The sequence below is a fragment of the Benincasa hispida genome, chromosome 8, assembly GCF_009727055.1.
Source record: "Benincasa hispida cultivar B227 chromosome 8, ASM972705v1, whole genome shotgun sequence".
NCBI classification, from domain to species: Eukaryota; Viridiplantae; Streptophyta; class Magnoliopsida; order Cucurbitales; family Cucurbitaceae; genus Benincasa; species Benincasa hispida.
In genome coordinates this window covers 5398579-5424179 of record NC_052356.1, presented here as the reverse complement: position 1 = coordinate 5424179, position 25601 = coordinate 5398579, and the positions used below count along the sequence as shown (strand labels likewise).

General features: G+C 32.7%; 2 protein-coding genes across 2 annotated transcripts; both read left to right on the top strand.

Moving 5' to 3' along the window:
* Positions 1-6533: 6533 nt before the first annotated feature.
* Positions 6534-7497, top strand: LOC120083315 (uncharacterized protein At1g08160-like). Its single transcript, XM_039039014.1, has one exon. The coding sequence runs from the start codon at positions 6681-6683 to the stop codon at positions 7272-7274; it is 594 nt and encodes a 197-aa protein (XP_038894942.1). The 5' UTR covers positions 6534-6680; the 3' UTR covers positions 7275-7497.
* Positions 7498-22366: 14869 nt separating this feature from the next.
* On the top strand, positions 22367-23868 carry LOC120084246. Its single transcript, XM_039040147.1, has 2 exons — positions 22367-22852; positions 23635-23868. Exons 1-2 carry the CDS (start codon positions 22503-22505, stop codon positions 23756-23758), a joined length of 474 nt encoding a protein of 157 aa, XP_038896075.1. The 5' UTR covers positions 22367-22502; the 3' UTR covers positions 23759-23868.
* The last annotated feature ends 1733 nt before the right edge of the window (positions 23869-25601 follow it).

Sequence of the window (25601 nt, the reverse complement as noted above, 5' to 3'; positions counted from 1 at the left end):
AAACAAAACTAAAACCAATCAATTGCATCAAATGACGTACTTAGTAAATTATAACAATTATAAATTACCTAAGGTAATGTCATGCTTCATACATTTCCATTTCATTACTAACTATATATCACAATTATATAATAATGTAATGAAATAATTAATAACATTCATCAATACATACTCAAAACTATATATTATAACATTTATAATATAAATGATGCATGATAATGTTATTAATGCATACAAACATATAGTATAACACTTAGATTATGTGATGCATGAGTATGCTATATTAATTAAATCATGCAATTATATATATTATAACACTTATAATATAAATGATGCATGAAATTAAATACATAACCTATGATGAGATTTTTACTATATAACATACATTATGACATATAATAATAAATATAAATTATACATCAAATGCATAATTAAAAAAAAATTATTGGACCGGAATTAGACACTTAACAATTAATTAAGTTAATATAACACTTATATTAATTTAATTAATTAAAAAAATTAATTATTACAAAAAAAGCCAACCAGTTTAAAACAAGTGAATCGGGCCACCAATGATCTCTCAGCAGTGATCTCTTAGCAGCCATCTCTTAGCAAATATTGAGAGATCTCTTAGTAAATGCCGAGAGATCTCTTAGTAATTGTTACGCGATCTCTCAGCAAATGCTATGCGATTTCTCAGTAAATGCTACGCGATCTCTCAACAAATGCTACATGATCTTTTAGCAAATGCTACGCGATCTCTTAACAAGCCCTAAACGATCTCTTCCTCATCGTAATGTTGCTTTGAATTTCCTCCAAAACACACCAGAAACAACACGAGCGACTCTCTTTAAATTACAGACTTAATCACAAACAATAATACCTAAAACATGGGTACTTACAAACCAATTTGTAAATTGAAAGCAATAAATCTAAAAAAAACTCCAATCCCGAAAACATCTAATAATCATAAACCATTCACATTCATAAATATTCATCACATGAACATATATATAATGCTACCCACCAATTCTGTAAAATTAAAATCTGGAATAATAAAAATTGGGGATCATAACCTATCTCTGATACCAATTGAAGGAATCTTTGAAGGTCATTGAGTGAAAATGTGAAGATCGTTCCAAAATTTATTTTCACAGAATCAAAATTACAGAGTACAAATGTTATGCATACTTATAAATTTACAGCATGTAAACAAAAAGATAATAAGAGAATTAGGGTGAGAGAACTAACCCTTGAAGAACGACCTTCTTCGTATATCCTCTTCTCCAAAAAATGGTAATTTTTTGGAGGGTCGACTTACTATTGATTGGTTATATCCATGGACACAAAAATATATTTACAGTGCGAAGAATGTAGTTATAGGTTTATAGTAGAGTGACTTGCAGTTAATGAATATTGAAAAAAAAAGAAAAAGAAAAAAAAGAAAAAAAAGCACTGGTAGACACTAATAGACTTCTATAAATGTTTATCAGTGATAAACTTCTATCAATTTCTATCATTAATAGACACTAATAGACATCTATCCGCCTCTACTCATATAATTGGAGCTTCTAATCTGCAGGTCCATAAGGTTATCAATTAATTTTGGATTAATTTAAATTGTTCAAATTAATTAAGGAAATTAATTGTATGAGATGCTATTAATATAATGTATTTGGATACATTATAATATGAAATTAATTTTGAATGAGATTCAAAATTATATTTTATAAGAGAGATAAATATTTGAATATGATTCAAATATTAATTATTTGAATGAGATTTATATAATCTATAGGTTAAAATTAATATGAATGAGATTCATATTAAACCTATAGATTTAATTATTAATTAATTAATCTTATTTATATAATTAAATATTAAATATAATTTAATATATATTTTAATTAAATATTACTAATATAATTATATTAAATTAAATTTAGTAATATTAAGAATCTCCATTTAAGAGTTATTTTATACATACTAGTGAGAGTTATTGAGAAATAATGTCCCCCTTCTCTATCTCATATATAACATAAAAGTGGCTTTTGCAGAGTGTGAGAAAAAAAAATACAGATTTTTGGAATCACAAGAACTCTCTGCAAACTCATCCTCCCTAGAACTCTCTCTAAACTTATTTTTCCCTACCAAAATCGAAGAACCCACACTTCCTTCCATTCTTATCTGAAGAATAGGGACGATCAAAGTGGTGGTGTCTTTTGTGTTCTCTGTACATTGGGTTTGAGGAAGAAATTTGGAGTTCGTGAGTTTCGGTGAAGAAGAGAGAATAACTTCTCTTCTCCCTTAAATCTCATTTTAAGCATGTTGTGTAAAATTAATATTTATCCTAGTTCAATTTTATTTATCTGTTTTTTTAGGTTTTTTTCAAAAAGAAATTCATTGGCATAAGGCGATTACTTGCTTTCGTAGAGGATTCAATTCCTTCAAGGTGGATATCAGTGATATAAGTCTATTCGTGATAAAAGTCTATTATTAATAATCATGATAAAAGTTTCTCAATAATAGCTACTGATAGTTTTGAGTGTTAATCTTTCAAAATTGGTAGTTAATAATGAAAGCCAATCAATGATACTCACTATTATTTTCTATCATTGATAGTTTAATATTTGATTATTTTTTTTTATAATTATTGACCACTTATAGAAGTCTACCATTGATAGCCAACTTAGTGAAATTGATTAATAAAGTTGAATCTCGAACTAAAGTGTAAATGAGATGCCTAGAAGTTATCACTAATAGCATGTTATCAGAGATATAAGCTATCAACGATAGTATTTTAATTGAAGGTAAAAAGGAATAATAGAAGTTATCTTTGATAGCATGTTATCAATGATAGAAGCTATCATGATAACCACGATATAAGTGATATCAATGATATTGGTGATAGAGCTTAGATGATATCCATATATTGATGATGTCAATGATATAAAAGCCGATTCCATTTGATGAAAGTTTATCATTGATAGCCACTACTAAAAGCACTATCAATGATATCACTTAGGTATATATCAATTAAATGAATGATATTAATGATATTGGTGATATGACTTAGGTAGATATTAGTGATAGTCACTTATAAACATCTCATTGATAGACTTCTATCACTTATAACTTTAAATATTAATCTTTGAAAGTTGAAAATTTCCTTTCAAAGTTGATAAGTACTTATAAAAGTCTATCTTTGATAGTCACTGATAGTCTTAAGTGTCAATATTTCAAGGTTAATTCCAATTGATGAAAGTGTATTAATGATAGCCATTGATAACTTATAGCAAATTGCAAGTTAGTATTTCAAGTATTACTGTTTCAAGATTGTAATAATATTTCTCAAATTGATAGCTATCACTGATAGCAACTGATAGTTAGCTTTTAATTTTTGAAAATTGGAAGAAGAAGCGCGAAATGGTGGGCTGCTCGTGGACTTTTTAGTCATTTACTAATATGACTATCAGTGATAGTTGCTATCGATAATATCCGACGCTAATTTTATGCCATATCTCTAATATATTTATCCTTATTTTACATTTTTTACTATTTTCGGCTTGATTGTTATTTGTGCAATCAATTATTCCGAATCCAACGGGAAATTAAAGTATTAAAGCAAAGGACAAGTATACCCTTATTAAATTCCTATATTTTTATTGCATTTTAAAACAAAATCTACTAAAGGAAACAAAATCATGTTATCTAACCACTTAATGTTGTCTAAAGATTTAGCATTCAGATGCAAATACATGGTAATTAGAGGATCAACCATCTACATAAAAATCCTAAAGCAAAATTGTATCCCACTACCAGAGAAGAACACCCCAATTCCCTAAGTTTTGAACAACTTTTAAAACATTGAAACCAGGTACTTCACAACAATGTACTCGAAAACAACCAAAGCTTGTCAAAGTAAAGTTCAAAGTTGCATTTTTGTGTAAGGGAAGATTTTGGTAGATGCATGAAATTTGCAACTTACTGGCAAGATTTGATTTGATTTTTCACGTCTTCCCTTCATTTGTTCATCATGGTTTTTCCTATGGCCTCATCCTAACTCTTTCCAACTCTTCTTAGATGATGCGAAATTACATACCTACATGATGTGGACTCCGACAGTCGCCTCCACCTGCAAGGCAATCAAGACTTTCGACAATGGGGTCGAAAAATTAGGGAAAACCAACCCAAACTAGTCGGTTTGGTCCATTTTGATCGGGTTGGTCGGTTTGGACAAAATTTTGTACACCCCTAACTTTTGCACACTAGAGTAAACTGAGAAATGATTCTTGATAGATTAATAAATAATTTGTTTTATGAAACAACTTATTTATATTTTCTCCAAATTATTTTTCACTTGTAAACACATTCCAAAATAGAGTGGAATAGTACCATACTCTCATTGTTAATACCATAAATGTTTCTTCATAAATATAAGTGGACTCCACATTAATACGAGTGGAGATCCCACTCTATTTTTAAAAGTATGCTAATGTGAGATACAATAAATAGAAGGAGTATGAAAAATTTTCCAGCCTAAGACTTTATTGATGTGGAATTTTCTCTCACTATCAACATTCTTCTCTCTCTCCCTTTTCCTGTCCATTCCACTGTTCTCTTTCTTCCATCTTTTTCTTATCTTTCTTGCTTTCTTCTTCCTCTCTCTTTCCTTTTACTTTCTCCACCCCCTCTGCATAAAACCCATTCAAGATCTTGTGTGGGAGAGTTTTTTGAAATTGATTGAGATAATCAAGATGTGCCAATGCTTTTAATTTGGGTTCTTCCATTTTTGTTCAATTACCTCAAAGTCAAAGGTTCGATTACATAAATTTTGACATTAAACTAATCAATTTTTATGCCCCGTCATTAACTGCGATGTTACTTTTTGGCCAAATGAATCAACGACCAGCTTCCTCTAGGGACCATTTAGAACTTTCTTAAATTTCGGGAATCAAATTGTAACTTTTGAAACCTCAAAGATCGAATAGAAACTAAGTCAAAATTTTAGAGACCAAAAGTGTAGTTAATCCTAAAAAATTGTAAAAGTTAAATTAGATGAAGAGAAGTAAGTTCTTTTCGCTCCCTTAATAAGATATAAGTCTTTTTTCTTTTTCTTTTTTTGAAACATGTGGACTGGGGATGTTGATAATCGATTTTCTGGTTAAATACATTACGAGATGTTTTTTCATACTTTCCGCATTCAGTTCTATCGATTTTCTGAACAACATATACGGATCCCCTCAACCCCTTTTTTCATTACTAATGGAATATCCTTCACTATTTGACTAAAAATGGAACGAAATGATCTTGTTTTGTTTCTCAGTTTCAAAGAGATGTCTTGAGCAATCGGAGATTGATACATGACTACAACGATAAATTTGTAATTTGGAGAAGAGAAAACCTGTAAATAAAGATGAAGAGCTTGAAGGAATCAAATTCCTCGCAGAAGTGAATGATCGTCATGTAATTGAAATTCAATTTGAAAAACGCTTAAAGACAGAGATGCAAATATACTACTATTACAGGATAAACACTAAATTTTTAATCATGCTTTCTAATGAGAGTTTGAAGAAAAGAAAATTCACCCTTGACGAACTTTTTCTTCATGAAAATCCTTTTCTAATTTCACGAACATAGGGATTCTCTTTCTTCCAACGAACAATAGAAAACTTCAGTAAGCAGTAACACCACCAAAATGATCTTCTGCACTATTCTCAGAATAAGAACGAAAGGTGGCGTGGGCTCTTCAAATTTTGTAAGGAAATTAAGAGAGTGAATTTTGCTGAAAATTCTTGAGAGTAAAAAATCACTGTACTATATATCTGCTGAACACACTAAAAGTTATATGTAAAAGGGAGAGCGGAGAGGGGAAGTTATTTCTGAACAACTTCCCACTCCAATGTAAAGAATAACTCCATTGCTATAAAGCGTAAATATTTTTAAATATATATATATTTTTATATTTAAAAAGGTCCCAAACATATATTACAAATGCTTGATGTATTCCTTTGAAAAATGGCAACACAATTATACTCAAAAGAAGTAAAGCTCTCTCTGTCTCTATATATTTATATCCAAAGAGTGTGGGACCCAATATTAAAAAAAACCAAAAGAAATTGAAAGATGGATATGTAAATTTTGTTTCATAACAATAGGCAATCACTCAAAATATTCTTTGCATTCTTAAAGGTAGTTGGAACCTTAGAAATTCACAGCATATAATTGAAGGAAAAAAAAGGTAAAGGGAGAGTTTTGGACTTGGCATATCTTGCAGGCAAAGCAACATTTGGTTCATTTAAAACAAAAGAGAGGCAAATAAAAAATCAACCCTAAATTGATCTCTCTCTTTCATTTATAATTCCATATTTAAAAAGGCATTCAAATGCTTACATTAATAGTCCAAGAAAAGAACCTGAATCCCTTTTGATGTCTTGAGTTTCATGCAAGAAACCAAAAAGAGAGAGAGGAAATTAAAAAGTGTTGTTATAATGAGAGAAAAGAGAATACTAGGCAAGTTTTAATTTTTAGTCAAATAATTCCATCCAAAACTTGCAAAGCCTCTCTTATATATTAATCCACACTCATTTCAATCTGTTTGTAGTACTCTTCTTAAAGCAAAGCCTCTCTTCATCAAAGTTGGCTTCTTTTCCTTAGTAGAGAACTATCCATCCTTGAGCATGGCAGGTCCTCCACAGCCACCGCCGCGAGCTGGCCCCTCGAGGATATTGCGCTTTGTCTTAATGTTCATAGTGGCATTGATCATACTCGTTGGCCTCGCCGTGCTCATTATTTGGCTGACCATTAGGCCGAAACGACTAAGCTACACGGTGGAAAGCGCTTCGGTCCACAACTTTGACATGACCAGCACCCAACTCAATGCCTCCTTTAGCTTTGGGGTAAGAGCATATAATCCCAATAAACGAGTCGCAATTTACTATGATTCCATCACTGCCACGGTTGGCTTCGGCGATCAAGACTTGGCGTTCGGTGTGCTCAGTCCCTTCTACCAACCTCACAAAGACGAGCGATGGTTGAACATCCACCTCGACGCTCAAAACTTTCTATTGCATGACTCCGTGTCGAAGGATTTGGCGCTCGAAAGGGCTGCGGGAGAGATGGATTTGGATCTTTGGATCAAGGCAAGAATTAGGTTTAAGGTCGGGGTATGGAAGTCGGCGCATAGGACGCTTCGAATTCGGTGTTCGCCGGTGATTGTCTACTTGTCTAAATCCCAGACTTTCAAGAAGACTACTTGCTTTACAGAAGTCTAAGGCTATGGAATTTGGTTTTGCTTTATCAAAAGTGTTTTTTTTCCTTACCTTCTGAAAATTGTATTGTTGGTGTGATTGTTGGGTTAATCTTTCAAGTGTTGAATTTGTGAGCTGTGATTGTTGCTTTGGTTTGTCTTTATGTATATGCTCTTTTTTATCATTTTTTTGGTCAGTATAAATGTCACTCCATTCTTTAACAAATAAGTGCAACCAATTGTAATTTGATTTGATTTAAATAATTGATTTTTTTTATTTATTATTTTTTTTTTTATGTGTATTGTTTTCTATATTGGAAGTTCAAACAATTCTTTTAGGAGTGTTCTTCAAAGATATTTTATGGATTTCTCTCCTAACACTATATATAGGTACTTTTAAGCATTGATACTCATTTATAGCATTAACCTTTCAGTTTGAATGGATTATATTTAGTGTTATAATTTGTTGGGACAGTTGTAAATATAGACATTAAACTTAAAGTATTGGCCGATAATGTAAAAAAAATGTAAATATGACCAAATTTAGACCATATTATTGGTTGGAGTCTATCAGTGATAGGTCATATCATTGGTAAGAGTCCATCAACGATAAAATTCTATCAACTTGTTTATATTTGTAATTTTTTTAAATGATGTTATACATTTAGTTATTATTCCCAAAAATGCTACCAATTACAATTATCGTTATTTGTTTTGTTTTGTTTTACTTTATTTTAAGAAGATTTGAACTACAAACCTTTTTTTTTTTATTGTTATCACACATACTATATATGTCAGATTATACAGTTTGAAATAATTTTCCTATGTTGTTCTAAGTAGCTTGCCCGGACTCTTTTTATTGTAAGAATTCAAGTAGGCTCTTCTCCTCACAACCTTTTTTCGAGTTGTGTGATTTTTTTTTTTTTTTTTTTGTGTGTGTGTGTGTGTGTTTCATTGTGCTTTTGTCCTTGTATTTTTTTTTTTAATTAATAACTCTTTTGGTTGTGTTTTGTTTCTGACTTAACCTCGATTGTGAGGTTAACTCCTCTTTATTGCAATACAATAATCTTTGAAAAAAAAATGTGCAAGTCTCACATTTGAAGTCATTAGTTTAATTTTTTTTCTACAATATTATGATACAGTATAATAATCGATCGCAGTATATATATACTTGTTCCAATGAAAAAAGTGATATTTTTTTGGATGATGGATCATGGTATGGCCATCTTTGGAAGGTACGATATCTAGACAAGATTCTTCCTTTATGTGAGATCCTCTATCTTTTTACATTAAGTGTATGTTTGGAAATGATTTTGAAATAGTTAAAATTACTTTTGTCCGGTTTAAAATATCACTTCAAATTATGTATTTAATCACTCAAAATTAATTTAATATTTAATTTTATAATTTTAAATGTCATTTTTATATTAATAAAATTGGTTTTGAATGATTAAAAGTATGTTTAAAAATGATTTTTAAAATGACAAAAGTGATTTTGACCATTTAATAATCACTCCCAAACATATAATAGAAAAATTCAACTTAGCCAAAGACCCTAGTAAAGAATAAATTACTTGGACTGACTATGTGGAGCAAATAGGAAAAGATTATTCTGTATGGTCATCATGACATAGTTTTCCCTTCATAACATAATTTTAAATTGATACAATCCCAAAATTTAAAAGTGTAAATTGAAAATTTTGGTAAAACTTATTGTAGATACGTGTTTGACACTTGGAAACACAATACAAATGTTTGTTGTGTAAAAATTATATATATTTAAAAAGTATGCATTTTGATGAAGGAAAACTCAGGTGTTTCTTAGGTTGCACCTATTTGTTGGGTTAATCAATCTTCACTAGGCCCAAATACTCAAGATCAATATTGGAATGATGAAGAAAAGACAAAGAAATATTATGCCAAATCCTCGATGTTGGATACTCTATGCTCGATGTCTTCCTACTCGATGCTAGATACGAATTTTCTTTTTTGTCTGACGAGTCTCTGTTCAATCCTCGATGGAACTCGATAAGAACTGAATGATACTCGATCTTACTCGATGAGTCTTGATCTTTACTTGGTGCTAAGAAGCACAGATACTTCATGTGAGGCAAAGAATCAGTATCAGACACGTATCAAATATCGATACTTCCAGATACTTCATAGATACGTATCTGACACGCGATTTGACATATCTATTTCTATGCGTACTTTTTTTTTTTTAAGAAAAAAGACAAGTAACTCATCTAATCTTTCCCAATCTAAAATTAGGCAACCTTTTTAAAAAGCTCACTACTCGAGTCCAAAACTAAAAGAAAAATAAATAAATAATGGACCAAACTATAGACTAGAATCATTTAATCTCCATCTTCACATTCGAGTCCCCACAAAGTCCACCAAAATATAAATCATTTGGATGTCTTCAACAATAAGTTCTTCGTTTATCTTCATACTTCTCTCTCTAATCTTCTTCTTCTTCTTCTTCTTTGCAATACGAGTTACTTTTCTATTGTATTTTATTAACTATTGTACTTCAACATCTTAGATGTTATTTTTTTTGTATTGTATTTCAATATTTGTATTCTATTTTATGCTATTGTTATTAACTTGTATGCTAAATTTATCTATTTCTTAGATTTTTTAAAGAAAAAAATGTAGATTGTGAATAAATCAGTATCCTCGTTTTTTAGAAATATATATATTAAAAAAATATATAAAAAAGTGACGTATCCTTAAACGTATCCGTATTTTAGTTTTTTAGAAATTGACGAATCGCCGTATTCGATTGTATCCGTATCGTGTAGCCGTATCTGTATCTGTGCTTCATAGACTTGGTGCGATGCGAAGGTGAAAACGAACAGCTCGAAGCTACTCGATGTGAAGATCGATGCAGATTTAACTCGATAATCTGTATTTCAATACGATTTGAAACGAGATTGTATGACGTGTGATTTGTAGAAAAATAATAGTCGAATGAATAAGAAAGATAAAGACGAGAAGAAGAAATACTCAAGTTCAATGAGAAACATGGGACAACAAAACGCACAAGAATCATAAGAATCATAGGAAGAAGCTTGTTGTGTGTAATAATCATTTTGGGTCTTGCAATTGTAACATGTTGGCTTGTTGTCTTCCTCAAAACCCCACGTCTCATGGTGGAAACTTGCAAAGTCACAGCCCATAGTTCGCCTTTATATTTTGTTTTTAGAATTTAAAATTTAGGGATATTTCGTATAATTACTCTTAGAAATATTCTGTTTTCTTCTGTTATAAGGTTTTTTTTTTTTTTTGAAAAATTGCACCAGGTAACTTTTTTAACGTATATGTTAGCATCCATATCATCCTTTTTTAAAAAATTGCAAATATGGTAAACATATATAAAAAAATATAACAAAAATATTTAGATTTTATTTGTTGTAGATTTTTTTTCTTTATTCCAAAATTACCCTCACAAGATATATTTCCTAAATGTTCATTGTGTTAATTGTCTCCTCTCGCGTTTTTTCTTATCCTTCAGCATCCAAGTTTATGCACTAGTCGTAAGAATCACAAGCAATTCCTCAGCTGATTTTAATTTTGCATTCAACTTTCTCTCGTGTTTTCGAGTTTCTTAGGTTTTGATTTCAATTTTCTCAGTTGATTGTAGATTTTTTTTCGAAATCAAAGCTGAGAAATTCGAATTTGTGGATGGTTGTTACAACTGCCAACCTTAAAAATCGTGCTCAATTGGTCCTGATTACGTTTTGATTTCGAATTTATTTTCTTTTTGAATTTCTCAGGTTTCGATTGTTCTAATTTCGAATTTGTTAGGTTTTGATTTCTATTTTCTTAGTCGATTTGTGGAGTTTTTCTTTCTTTCTTTTTTTTTTTTTTTTTCGAAAACAAACATGTGTTTTTGATTTTATGGATGGTTTGTTTTCGAAAACAAACCTGATATTATTGGAATTTGTGGAGGGTTTATTTTCAAATTTCTCATTATCGATCTCTACTCTCTTATTTTCAGTATCGAATCTCTCAATAAATTTGGAGTAGAGAAGAATTTCTCAGTTTGTGGAGTGGTTTGTTTTCGAATTTCTCAATTTTATCCTTCTCTATTTGTGATTTTTTTTCCACAAATAGAGAAGAATAATACTCTATCTTACTTTAAGATTGCTATCTGATTTCTATTTGATAATATGCAGTTTGTGTTTTTTTATCTGATTTCTATTTAGTATTTAGAAGTTAGATTGCGATATTAAGTTATATATTATTATTATTATTATTTTTTATATTTTTGTAGCATTTTGTAGTGTGTGGGGTTTCTGAATCTAACTTAGATGACCAAACAGAACGCAAACAATCAGCAAAAATAAATCGAAAGCAGTAAAGAACACCAAGATATATAGTGTTTCGACCAGTTTGGTCTACATCCACTTTGAGAACCAACTTGAATTAATTTATTAATGAACAATAAAGAAATTTTACAAATTACAGATAATCAACAAAATCAACAATCTGTAATTTCAGTATCCATTGATACCGAGAGATTCGCACATAACGTCGCCTCTGAAAACTGAGAACAACCTGTTGCAAAACAGCCCAAAACAGTGTGCTACCTGCCTCTGATCGGTGAACCATGCGTAGACCCACACGTATCTCTCACCGCTGCGGAAGCAGCCTCCACGGCGAAACCGAACCGCCGACTACTCAGATCGGCGAACTTCCCAGACCGGACCGCGATAGACCGAACCGCCGCCCACGCCGTGAACTTCCAAGACCGAACCGTCAGACAGAAACTCCCACGCTGCCTGCTGATCTGCAAGCACCACGCTCACGCCGCGGCACCCGAACCGGCAAACCAAAGTTCTAGTCGACTCCTCAACTACGGATCAGACGGCCATGACACTTATTCTCTCCTAGGTGACTTCTGCCTTGTATTTCAGACGACAACCTCGATCTCCTGAGGCAGCTGCTGCGCCGTTTTTCTCTTCAACGGCTGCAACCTATGTTGCTTCAGGTGGCTTCTTTTCCCCCCCAAAAAAGGAGAGCACGAAATTCTGCCAGAAGATAGGGATATTACAAAATTGCCACTGCTCATTAATTACAAGAATGCCATTGGGCCTTTAATTTTTCCAAAAACTCAATAAAACCCACTTAAATATCTTGTTATTTTCTACAAATCTCCCTCATAACAAGAATATTTAAGTGCCAAGTTGATTCTCCAATCTTCCTATCATCCAGATTTAATATTCAGCCCATCTAATAGGTATTTGAACCTGTATGAACCTTGACTAGTTCAACATCTTTCTGGACCACAACTTCTTTGATAAAATGAAATTTGACATCGATATGCTTAGACTGTTCGTGATGAGATGGATTCTTCGCAAGATGAATAACACTCTGGCTATCACAACGGACGATAGAAATGAACTCCTGCGACAATAACTCACTAACTATCCTTTTTAACCACACTGCCTCTTTCACAGCTTCACCCACTGAAATATACTCTGACTCAGTAGTAGACAATGCAACAACTGACGGTAGAGCAACCTTCCAACTGGCCACATTACCAAACAAACGAAAAATGTGACTTGATAGAGATCTTCTTTTGTCAAGGTCTATAGCATAATCTGCATCTGTGAAGCCTTCCAACAGTGCTGATTTATCACAATCCCTGCTAAAACACAATGATACACTGTCACTACCTTTCAAATATCGAAGCACTCATTTAACTGCATTCCAATGCTCCTTCCCAGGATTTGACATAAACCTACTTATCATACTCATAGCATATCCCAAGTCAGGCCTAGTACAAATCATCAAATACATAATACTTCCAACAGCATTACAATATGGAATATTAGCCATCTCTAACCTTTCTTGTTCAGTGACAGGACACTGAGACGAAGAAAGCCTAAAATGAGATGTTAAGGGTGTTGAAACTGCCTTACGACCAGACATATTATACTTCTCAAGCAGTTTATGCACATAACTCTCCTGCGAAATAGTTAACAAACCTTTCTCCCTATCTCTTTTCACATCCATGCCTAGGATCCTTTTCAGTTCACCTAAATCTTTCATCTCAAATTCACTACTCAATCGTTTCTTGAGATCACAGATTTCAGAATAATCCTTAGACACCAGAATCATATCATCTATATATAGAAGTAGATAAGTATATGTACCTTTTTGAGATAGTTTCTAGTACACGTAGGCATCATATGAGTTCCTGTGAAACCCCTACTTCAGAATAAAGGTGTCAAACCTGATATACCACTGTCTCGGCGATTGCTTCAGTCCATAGATGGACCTGTGAAGACGACAAACCATGTCTTCCTTTCCTTTCACCTCATAGCCCTTAGGTTGAGCCATGTAGATCACTTCCTCCAATTCACCATGAAGGAAAGCTGTGGTGATGTCCATCTGTTCAACAAATATATCACAGTGAACAACAATAGATAAAATTAATCGAATGGACAAATGCCTCACCACTGGAGAGAAATCTCATGAAAGTTAACTCCCTCATTTTGAGTGTAGCCCTTGGCTACCAATCTAGCCTTATACTTAGGCTTGCTGTCACCTCTGTACCTGGCTTGATTTTATAAATCCACTTTGACAGAATGAGTTTCTGATTAGGAGACTTTGGAACCAATGACCATGTCTGATTCTTCTAAACGAGAACAACTCTACTTCCATAGCATTCTTCCATTGTTCCTTCGAATCAGATATAATAGCCTCCTCAAAAGTAAGAGGCTCTGCTTCAATACTGTCAGCTGCACAAGTAAGAGCATAAACAACTAAATCAGCATAACCATACCTCATAGAAGCTTGCCTCACCCGCTGAGGCCTGTCACGAGTAAGCTGATAGTTCTGTAGGTTACTGCTACTTGAGCTTTCTTCACTAAAAGCTCCTCATCAATCAAAGTCCTCTGCAGTTGAGGCTGTCTACCATCAGAACTGGATGACTGATCATTGGAATCACCTGAACTAACTGATGGTTGTGCTTTAGAATAAATTCTAACCTCTGCCTCAACCTGATCAACCGTCTGCTGTTTTTGCTGCTCTTTGACATGAAATGGCATCTCTGTTTCATTAAAGGTCACATCTCTGCTGATAATATATTTATTTCTGCCCTTTCAAGGGCCAAAGTTTATATCCTAACACCCTGAGGATAGCCAATTAACATACATTTCAGTGCTTTCTTATTCAACTTCCCTTTACATGAGCATAAGTTGAACATCCAAACACTCTAAGATGATCCAAGTTTGGAGCTTTTCCTGTCCATATCTCTTGAGGAGTCTTTAGGCCTAAAGCGGAAGACGGACTCCTATTAATAAGATAACAGGCTGTTTGGGTAGCTTCCCCCCAAAATTTCAAGAGTAATGAAGCATTTGTCAAGAGACATCTTGTACGCTCCATAATTGTTCTGTTGAACTTTTCAGCTAAACCATTCTACTGTGGAGTATACGTAATAGTGAAATGCCTCGTAATTCCCCCAGATTTGCAAAATTTATCAAATTTGTGATTCACAACTTCTAAACCATTGTCTGTCCTCAGATACTTTACCTTTCTGCCTGTTTGGTTCTCAACCTGCTTTTTCGATTCAAGAAATTTCCCAAAAGCTTCATTCTTTTGTTTCAGTGGATACATCCACACCTTTCTTTAAAAATCATCAACGATCGACATAAAGTATCTCGAAGCTCTTATAGAAGGTACATGTGTAGGACCCCACAAATCTGAATGAACATAATCCAAAATTCCTTTGGTAGAATGCTTCCCTTTCCCAAACTTCACCTTAGTAGACTTTCCCATTATGCAATGTTCATAAAATGGGAGTTCAATGTCTTTAACTCCTCTAAGAAAACCTTGTTGTGAAAGAGCTTGCAGACCTCTTTCACTCACATGAGGTAATCTGTTATGCCATAATATAGATTTATCTGATCTGTTTCTTTCTCAGATGCAACAACAACACTACCTGAAACTGCAGTACCCTCTAACACATAAACACAATTCCTCAAGGTCCCCTTCAGCTTAACCAAAGAGCCCTTGATAACCTTCAGAACTTCATTCTCAGATTTATAAGAATAACTTGCTCTATCTAATTCGCCCAAAGAAATTAGATTTCGTTTGAGTTCTGGAACATACCTTACATTTGTAAGAATTCTGATCATATCATCATGTATTGCAATTCGAACTGACCTAATTCCTTTTACATCACAAGCAACATTATCACCAAGCAAAACTGATCCCCTATCATTTTCCTGAAAGTCAATTAAGAAATCCTGATTAGGAGTCATGTGAAACGTGCACCCTGAATCCATGATCCAAGTATTCTGAATGTCCCTGCTGGATACCATCAAAACCTCTGCTGAATCATACCCATCAGTCATATTTGCTGCACTAGAATCCCCTTCATGTTTGCTACTTGATGCTTCCTTGCTCTTATTCAAAGGGCAATTTTTTCTAAAGTGTCATTCTTTATGACATAGGAAATACTTTTTGGTTTTCTCCTTTGATTTCAACTTGGATCTCGACTCTTTTCCTTTTCCGTTCTTCTTCTCATTTCTGACTCTGGCCATGAGTAACTCTCCATCCTTGCGTTCCTTTTTAATCTCGAGATTTCTCATTCTCAAGGCATCCAACACTATCCATGGACAAAGAATCCCGTCCATATTTAATAGCTACCTTAACTTCTCGATACGATTCCGACAAAGAATTCAGAAGAATAACTGCTTGATTTTCATCCGACATCTTCTCACCGATGTTATTGAGATCAACTATAATCTTCTGGAATTCATCTAGATTCTCTTCTAAGCCTTTACTTGAGTCCATCTTATATCCAAAGGATTTCTCCTATAGATATAATTTATTTGGCAAGGACTTAGTCAAATAAAGACTTTCCAGTTTCTTCCATAACTCTACTGTAGTAGTGGCCTCATCTACTAGCCTAAGCACTCCATCTGACAGATACAGAATTATCATGGAATAGGCCATCTCATCCATATCCTTTTTTCAGCTTCTGTAATTGTTGGTGGAATGTTATCTTTGTCTAAGATTTTGGCTACCTTTTGTTGTACCAGAATAGCCCTAATTTTTTTTCTCCATAACCCGAAGTCACCTTTCCCATCAAATTTAACAACTTTGAATCGCGTAGACATTGAAGCCATCTGTCAAATTAAACCGAATAAAAAATCCCTGAACAAAGAATATGCCAGCACACACTACTACACACCCTCTTTGGATCAACACTACCACACACATACCACTTGTGAGAGTTCGAACAATCAGCAGAAATAAATCGAAACCAGTAAAGAACACCAAGATATATAGTGGTTCGACCAGTTTGGTCTACATCCACTTTGAGAACCAACTTGAATTAATTTATTAATGAGCAATAAAGGAATTTTACAAATTAATCACGCGCAGACCCATGCGTATCTCTCACCGCTGCCGGAAGCAGCCTCCACGGTGAAACAAACCGTCGACTGCTCAGATCGGCGAACTTCCCAGACTGGACCGCGACAGACCGTACCGCCGCCCACGTTGTGAACTTCCAAGACCGAACTGTCGAACGAAAACTACCACGCTGCTTGCTGATCTGCAAGCACCACGCTCACGCCGCAGCACCCAAATCGGCAAACCCAAGTTCCAGCCGACTCCTCAACTACGGACCAGACGGCCGCAATGCTTCCTCTCTCCCAGGCGGCTTCTGCCTTGTATTTCAGACAGCAACCTCGATCTCCCTAGGCGGCTGCTGCCCCGTTTTTCTCTTCAGCGGCTGCAACCTATGTTGCTTCAGGCGGCTTCTTTTCCCATCCAAAAAAGGAGAGCACGAAATTCTGCCAGAAGATAGGGATATTACAAAATTGCCATTGTTCATTAATTACAAGAATGCCATTGAGCCTTTAATTTTTCCAAAAACCCAATAAAATCCACTTAAATACCTTGTTATTTTCTACATGTAGTTAAGTCATTTTCTATAGTGGTCAATGGGATGATCAACAATGCTATGTAGGTTACAAAACCATTGGTGTTTTAGTTGAGAAAGCGATGTTTTTTTTAGTCTTTTGTTAACTTCATATGGAAGGAACTTCAACTTCATACATCTATTGAACTTTCAATTTTATTGAACTTAAGTAGTACTAGGGGTCAACATGTTGTTAAGATTTTTGAAGATAAAAATGTATATTGGTTTCTAATTGTGGATAAGGATGAATTTACGAAATATCCTTTAATTGCTTATGTTGTGAATACGCTTTTAGAGGTTTTAGTTGCTTCTCCTTCTTCTATAATTGAGGCTGATTTTGAAGGTGAATTAGAAGTTTTTAGAGATTTTCATATCAACAATGTCTTCTGTATTGTCTTTGAAGAAGAAGGACTTGTTTGCTAGTAAGGAAATTTTGTTGAAGTCATTTCAGTTCATAACTGTAAAGAAATAATTTTGAGTTTAGAACTTTGAGATCAAATTCAAAATTTGCTGAGTTGGAATGTATTGAAGATGGTTGCCAATGGTTTGTTAGAGCTTCATGTTATAAAAGTAGTGAATTGTGGATGTTTCGAAAGTATATTCGTGAACATAATTGATCTTTGATGGTTCGTGCTTCTCATAGGCAGGCATATTCACAGTTTATTAGTCATTGTATGGTTGAAAATTTTAGATATAACTATGATCATTCAACAACAGAGTAATAAATCATATGCGAATGAATTATGGGGTTGTTGTTAGTTATTATAAAGCTTGGAGGGCAAAAAAATCCATTATGAAGATGTTGAAAGAAGATGCTGGAGATCCTGTGATCATTGTAGATGGTACTCATCTAAAGGGTAAGTACAAGGGAACAATGCTAGTTGGCGTTGCAATGGACAGTAATAAACAATTGTACCCATTGGCATATGCAATTATTGATAGTGAGAATAACCGACCCCTGAAGTGGTTTATGACGAACCTTAAAACAGCAATTGGAGAATTCCTTAACCTTGAAATCGTCTCAGACTATAGACAGAGTATAGTTAATGCCATTGACATTGTATTCCCCAATTCTTACCACGGACTTTGTATCTTCCATTTGAAAAGGAACATGGAGAAATACTTCAAGGACGAGTCCATTAGAAAATTGTTTCACGATGCTTGCAGAGCGTATAGAGAATCAGAGTTTAAGCGCCACCGGGTTCAAATAATGAACTACAACAACGGTTCCCTTATTGCCAATAACTTTATTGCTATAATACAGAAGAGGTCTAATTTAAGGTTGGTTTCATGAGCGGCGAATAATGTGGTCTAATAGTACATCAACACGTTCAAAGTATGCAGAGGAAATAATAGGTTTAGAGTGTGACAAAGCTAGGTGATACTGAGTAAATCCAACCAATTATTATAGATTTCATGTCAAGGACAATGGATTAGATGGTATCGTCAACCTTAACACTAAAGAATGTAATTGCATACAATTTCAGTGTTTGGAGATTCCATGTTTGCACGTTATTGTTGCAGTTAAAGAGTGCAATATCAATTTGTTTACTCTATGTAGTAGATTCTATAGTGTTGATTCTCTAGTGCTAGCATACGTGGAGTCAATACATGTTGGTAGACGAAGGGTAAACAGGATACCGTTTGCTAGAGAACATGTCACATTAAGAAATGTGGACGGTGTGGCCAACCGAGTCATAATAGAAAAAAGTGCAACAAACCACTTGATATGTCCAAATGCAACAAACAGGCAAGGACCAAGACTCAAGGGACCCGACACAATCGATGTCAAATAATGTATAACATTTTGAAAGTAATTTATAATTTATTACTTCATATTATAGATTGTTCATTCTCTAAAGTAAATACATTTTGATAAATACTCGATACTCGATTCAATTTACATGTTACTCGCTGCTTAATCTGCGTTACACGCTATTCGATACACGATTACTTGACAATACTTGATAAACATTAATTGAACTTACAATACCCGATATACGACACATGTTAAACCATACTCGATGCATGTTACTCGATACATGAGACCTAAAATCATGTGTACTTGATACATATACAGTTGCTTAATATGGAAATATACACACAGTTTCTTGAAACCTTATAATATGGAAATATACAATTTGCTCATATAAAATTAATAGGTCCATACACTTACAAATATTGACACAATCCATGGATTTGATGTAATTCAAATCGTCCACATGAGGAAACCCTGGTAGGTTGCTACTTAGAATGCATGAGGAAACCCCAATAGGTTGTACTTGACAATGTAGTTCTTATTGTTCTTGGACCTTTTTTTTTTTTTTTTTTTTTTTTTTTTTGTAGTTATCTACCTTACCATTCAATCTCTTTGTAGTCCAAGTAACATCCTTCCCATAACACGTTTCCCCAATCTATGGAATTGAAGTAGTCCAAATCCTCCACATCAATTAATAAGGTCTTGTCAACATTGGCCCTGTCTACTCCTTCCCCATCATACCCAATTCAGTGTAATAGACCAATATCATCTTCACAGCATCCATGTCGTTCTCAAACTCCATCTCCTTGTACACTGTCTCTTAGTTACCAATGTGAATGTCCCTTGCAAAATAATTATTGAAGTACCTATATATAGTGATTCAAGTGCTTCACCCCTCCTTACAATTGTTGGATTAGGTGACTAACATAATCCTGCCACCAACAATAAGTCTTCTTTGGAGAATATTAGAACTGTACCATTCAAATCAAAGGTCAATGTATCCTTCCTATCGTCTACAACCCCCCTCAGTAGAATGTAGTGAACCAATGAACTGTTGAAGATAATGTCCATGTCCACATATCGTCTAAATACCGTCTTCTTGAAGAGGGCAAGCTAAGTGGGAGTAAGCTTCTCTTTCACTATCTTGTTAGTTGTCCCAATATAAGAGGATAGAGTGGTCGCTTGGCCTGGAAAACGATCCTGGGGAGGAATCTTGAATTGTCTTGCCATACTGCATAGAATAACAAAAAACACCAGAAAGTAAGTATTTTGTTCAATACTTGATACTCGATGCATGATATAAATATTCGATACTTGATTGCTTGATACCCAATACACGATACATGCTACATAGTGATCCTTACTCGTTACATTACATGTGACTAAATGATTGAGTATACATTAATCCAGTTTCGAGTATGATGTGACTATGATCGAGTATATACGTGTCGATTGCAGTCATATCGAGTGATCATGCATCTGGGTATTGAGTGACCATTCATCGAGGATCGAGTTGGCAAGCACGGGGTGCATCTCAGGGGCGAAGCGATGAAATAACACGTGGATGATGTCAGCAGAAGATCACTTTCTATTACTTTTTCTACAAGTGGCCATTTTTCATTTGTGCCTCCCAAATGCCACCGTACAAAAAAACCCAAAAAAAGAAATCTAAAATTCTAAATTTGTTTCAATTAAAAAGAAACTAAAAACTAGTCAAGTAGGCCCTCATTTCGTAATCATTTTGTTTTTTTGTGGTTGGTTTTTGAAAATTAAGCTTATTTCCCTTACATCTATTACAATGATTTTCATGTTTCTTAAGTAAAATGATTAAATTTTTAACCAAATTCCAAAAATAAAAACAAGTTTTTAAAAACTACTTTTTAAAATTTTAAAATTTTGACTTGGTTTTTTAAACCATTGGTAAAAAGTTGATAACAAAACAAGAAATTTTGAGGTGAAAGTACTTTCTATGACTTAATTTTAAAAAACAAAAACAAAAAAAGCAAATGGTTATCAAACGAGACGATAATAACCATGCATCACATTAGGGAATGAAAAAAAGTTAAAATACTTAAATTACATAGATAGATACTAATACTGATTAGGACGACGACCTAAAATACCACTATATGTATTGTGAAATACACATAGATAAGAATCACTAATTAAAATGATAACGTAGTATAAGCAGTATATATTATTGGAAATACACCTAATAATTTGTAGATATTGAAAAATACATTTGTGTATATAAAATCAAGATAGAGTTGTATAAATTCCAAAATAAATTTGTCTATATAAAGTCCAGAAAAGTTACGTGTTTGACGCTTGAAAATACAATACAAGATGTTTCTTGTATAAAAGTTATATATATATATTTTAAAAAATGTATCTATTTTGAAAAACACATGTTTGTGCATACAACAATTTTTGCTTTACATAAAAGACGTGTTACATCTTAGTTAAATTAAAGTCTCCGTACTTTATAAATAGGATAACTACAATGATTAACACTTTTAGCACTGATAATAAAGTATACAACAATATTTTTAAAGAATTACAAATACAATAAAATCTATCAACATAACTCCTGTTGTTGACCATATTAGTGATATAATCTAGGTTAATTATTTAAAATGGTAAAAGAAAAATACATAAGTACATTCCGAACATCACCTATCTTTGTGCATTCCATCAAATTGTCTAATCATAATTTTCCATGTGGCAAATTTTGTTTTTTTTTCTTTTTATTAATATTTTTTAGATGTGAGTGGTGAGAAGGGATGCACAAAATTTCTGAAAAAATGTCACTGTCTATCACTGATAGATGTTTATCTCGGTCTATTATGGATAGATAGTGATATTTTGATATATTTATAAATAAGTTGGTTCATCTTTCTTTCCTTGAAAACAACCCTATCACCATTCGTTGATAGACCCATATTAAAGACTTAACCTATCATCAATAGACCGTGAGAGTTGGATCTAAGCTATGTTATATTTGTCAACGTTTTAAGTCTGATTGTTATATTTATAATTACTAAAGTAAGTTCTTCGCCTACCTTGAAGTTGTCTACACAAACCTCATGGTGCCACTTGTTTTTCCCTCTTTTTGCCACGTCGGATTTGATGTATAGACTTGATTATTTTAGCCTTATCCACATTCGAACACAGTAAAGGTATAACCGAAATCTTGAACTACAAGTAAACACAAAAAAACGATGGTTAAATAGTGGCATATATTCCTGTACCCCTTAATTAAGCAAACCAAAACACAAACACAATTCTTATATCACTAATCATCAATATATATCCCTTCACTTACACATTGAGAGAACAAATTTGAAAAACCAAAAGAAGTAAAAACTTGTTAAACAACAATGAGAAGCACTACTACACAAGGAGAATCATCATCGTCAACATCATCATCCGTTATTAGGGCATCAAACCAAAGCTCCTATAGGCGACATGGAACGATAAAACGCACGAGAATCATAAGGATCATAGGAAGAAGCTTGTTGTGCGTAATATTTCTTGTTGGTGTTGCAATGCTCACATGTTGGCTTGTTGTGATCCCTAAAACCCCACGTCTTATGGTGGAAAGTGGCAAAGTCACAGCCGATAGTTCAACTAATAGAAAGCTCAATGCCACCATAGTTTTCTCTATCAAAAGCCACAACCCTAACAAAAGAGCCTCCATTCATATGGATTCTATGAAGATGATAGTCAAAGACGATTTGGGCCGACCGTTTTACTCCGACATCCCCACCTTCACGTTGATGCCCCAAAACGAGACCGTCTTCAACCCCACTGTCCATGTTCACTTCATATACCCATTTGGGAGGCGGGTGCTTCCGGATTGGATACGTCTGGAGCTTCGCTTCTCAGCCAAAATCAGGTATAAACATTTTACTTTTAACACAGATATATACAACATACAAATGCTCTTAGGTTTTGTTGATGTTAACTACCATCTTTATTTTTACTTTAAAATTGTATTTCTGTTCGGAATTCAAGGGATAAATTCATCGGATTTACCTCGATTTCAAGGGTAATCGTTTTAAATGGAAAATATGCCAGAAAATTTTTAAATCTTGCGAACTGTCATTATTTACCATTGATAGATAACCATAGACGGATAGATAGTGATATTTTATATTTGAAAATACGTCTACTCATTTTTCTATATTTGAAAATGACCCAAATGTTAACCTAAATTACTAAGGTCTCGTTTAATAACAATTTGGTTTTTTGTTTTTGTTTTTCAAAATTAAGCCTATTTCATTCACATTTTTTTACAAAGACTTGCATCTTCATTAAGTAAAATGGTTGACTTTTTAGCTAAATTCCAAAAACAAAAACAATTTTTTGAAAGCTACTTGTCTTGGTTCTCAAAATTTGGCTTGGTTTTTTAAACGGTTGGTAAAAAATAGATAACAAATGAAGAAATTTGGAGGTGGAAGTAGTGTCCATAGACTTAATTTTTAAAAATAAAAACAAAAAACAAAATGGTTATCAAACTAAACTATAGATTAATCATTTTATTTTTTTGGTTTTTGGATTTTAAAAATTAAGCTTATGGATAAAAATAAGTTTCTTTGTTTAGTTATCTCTCCTTTGTACGGGGTTTTCTAAATCAGTTCATCTCTCTCTAAAAATTAATATCTTTGTTCGAATCAGCTACATTTTGAACAAATGGACGTCGAAACGTCGATTGATGGAGATATATTGTCATCACCTCTGGTTTAAGATCAATGGTACTACACCTAATTTTGATGATACCAAATGCGAAGTGGATCTTTGACAGACTTGACCTAGTTGTGTTATTCTTGCTTAATAAGATGTGTTATTCTCCCTGAATAATTAAAAAAGATCTGTAATCGAAAGTTTCATTTTTTTTTTTGGTAAATTGCAAAAACCCCTCTAAAGTATGGTCATAGTTGCAATTATATTCTTAAATGTTAAAACTGGGTCAAATTAAACTTTCAAACTTACATAATTGTACATATTATAACTTCTGTATCAGTTTAAGGGTTCAATTTTATCATCTATAGGTCCAATTTCTACAATTATTGTAAGTTTGAGAGTTTAATTTTAATACTTGTAGAAGTTTTGGGATATAACTTTTACAATTGAAAGTTTGAGCGTCTAATCGCAACTACCACCATACTTTAGGGGTGATTTCTATCATTTGCGTTTTTTTTTTTAGTTCAATTTGAATAGAGAGTTCTTACATTTTTTCTATAGAATAATAAAGAAAAATGGCATGGAAGATTTGAAAGAGGTTGAGAGAAATTTGCTTTGGGGAGAGCTGACAGAAAGAAATAAGGTGAAATTGTAGATTACATATATATAATCTGTTGTATTTTGTGAATAAAAAGCAAAAAAAGAATAATTGTGAGCTTGTTTAGGAAGAAAGGGCAAAGAAAGCTAAGTCAATTTTTTTTAATTAAGAAAATATAGATAAAGAAAAAGAATAAATTTTTTTCTTCCATTGAAGCTTTATTGAGTTTGGTTTTCTTTATTCTTTGTCCATGAATGAACTTTTCCTACTATCTTTACACTAAGCAAGAAAAAAAAAAAAGGAAATTTGTAATGGGTAGAAAAAAGAAAGGTAAGGATGTTTGTAAATGTAGGAATGATTTTCTAAAATTGTAAATATAGCAAAAAAAAAAAAAAAAAGAAGGGATTTTCGTTTTTATTATTATTTCAATTTTACCTTTATTTATGTATTAATGAGTATATTTGATTCAACCAATCCATATACTTTGTTTTTGATATATTAGTAAATTGATATACTTTAAATAAATTAAATTACATATAATTTGTAAACTATGTACCATAATTTTTTATTGTGTCATGGTGGACGCTATTTTTTTAGTTTATTGGTTCTTTTTTATATGAAGTTATTTTCGTTCCATTCGTTTGATTTAGGTTTTGGCGTTAATTCTTTTTTTTTTTTTTTTTTTTTTTTTTTTTTTTTTTTTTAATGTTTTTCAAGAAAAGAGAGAGAGAAGAATTATCTACTTTTGATGGTATATCTTGATGACGTTATTTGTTTCAACTCTAATATATCAAATGTAATGTAAATCGATTAATTTGATCTATTTTCAAATTTTGATATGATTTTAATGCATTTAAGATACATTTAATTTGATGTATCAATTGTATAATTTGTATACTTAATGTTTCGTATATATAAGTTGACCGATATACCAGATTTAAAGAGAGAAAAATATATGAACAATAATATTATATGCCATATATGAACTATATCATTCAAAATAATATACCTAAAATATAACATTTGGTATTTTACATTTATATCAATACAAATTAATAATGCATTTATATCATTAATGTATCAATAGTATATCATCATCGGTTTAAAATACAATATTATATTGGTGTATCAATAGTATATCATCATATATTAAATATTATATTAATGTATGAATAGTTTATTAGCACTAATTCAAAATTTATTTAAAATTTAAAAGTGATGTCCATAGTATATTAGTAGTCAATGAAAATTTATTTCAAGTATTTCATCGATGTATTAATATTATATATATCAACATCATTCTAAATCTATTTTGAGTATAACATTAGTATATTAATCGTATAACAATTGCATTAATTATAAA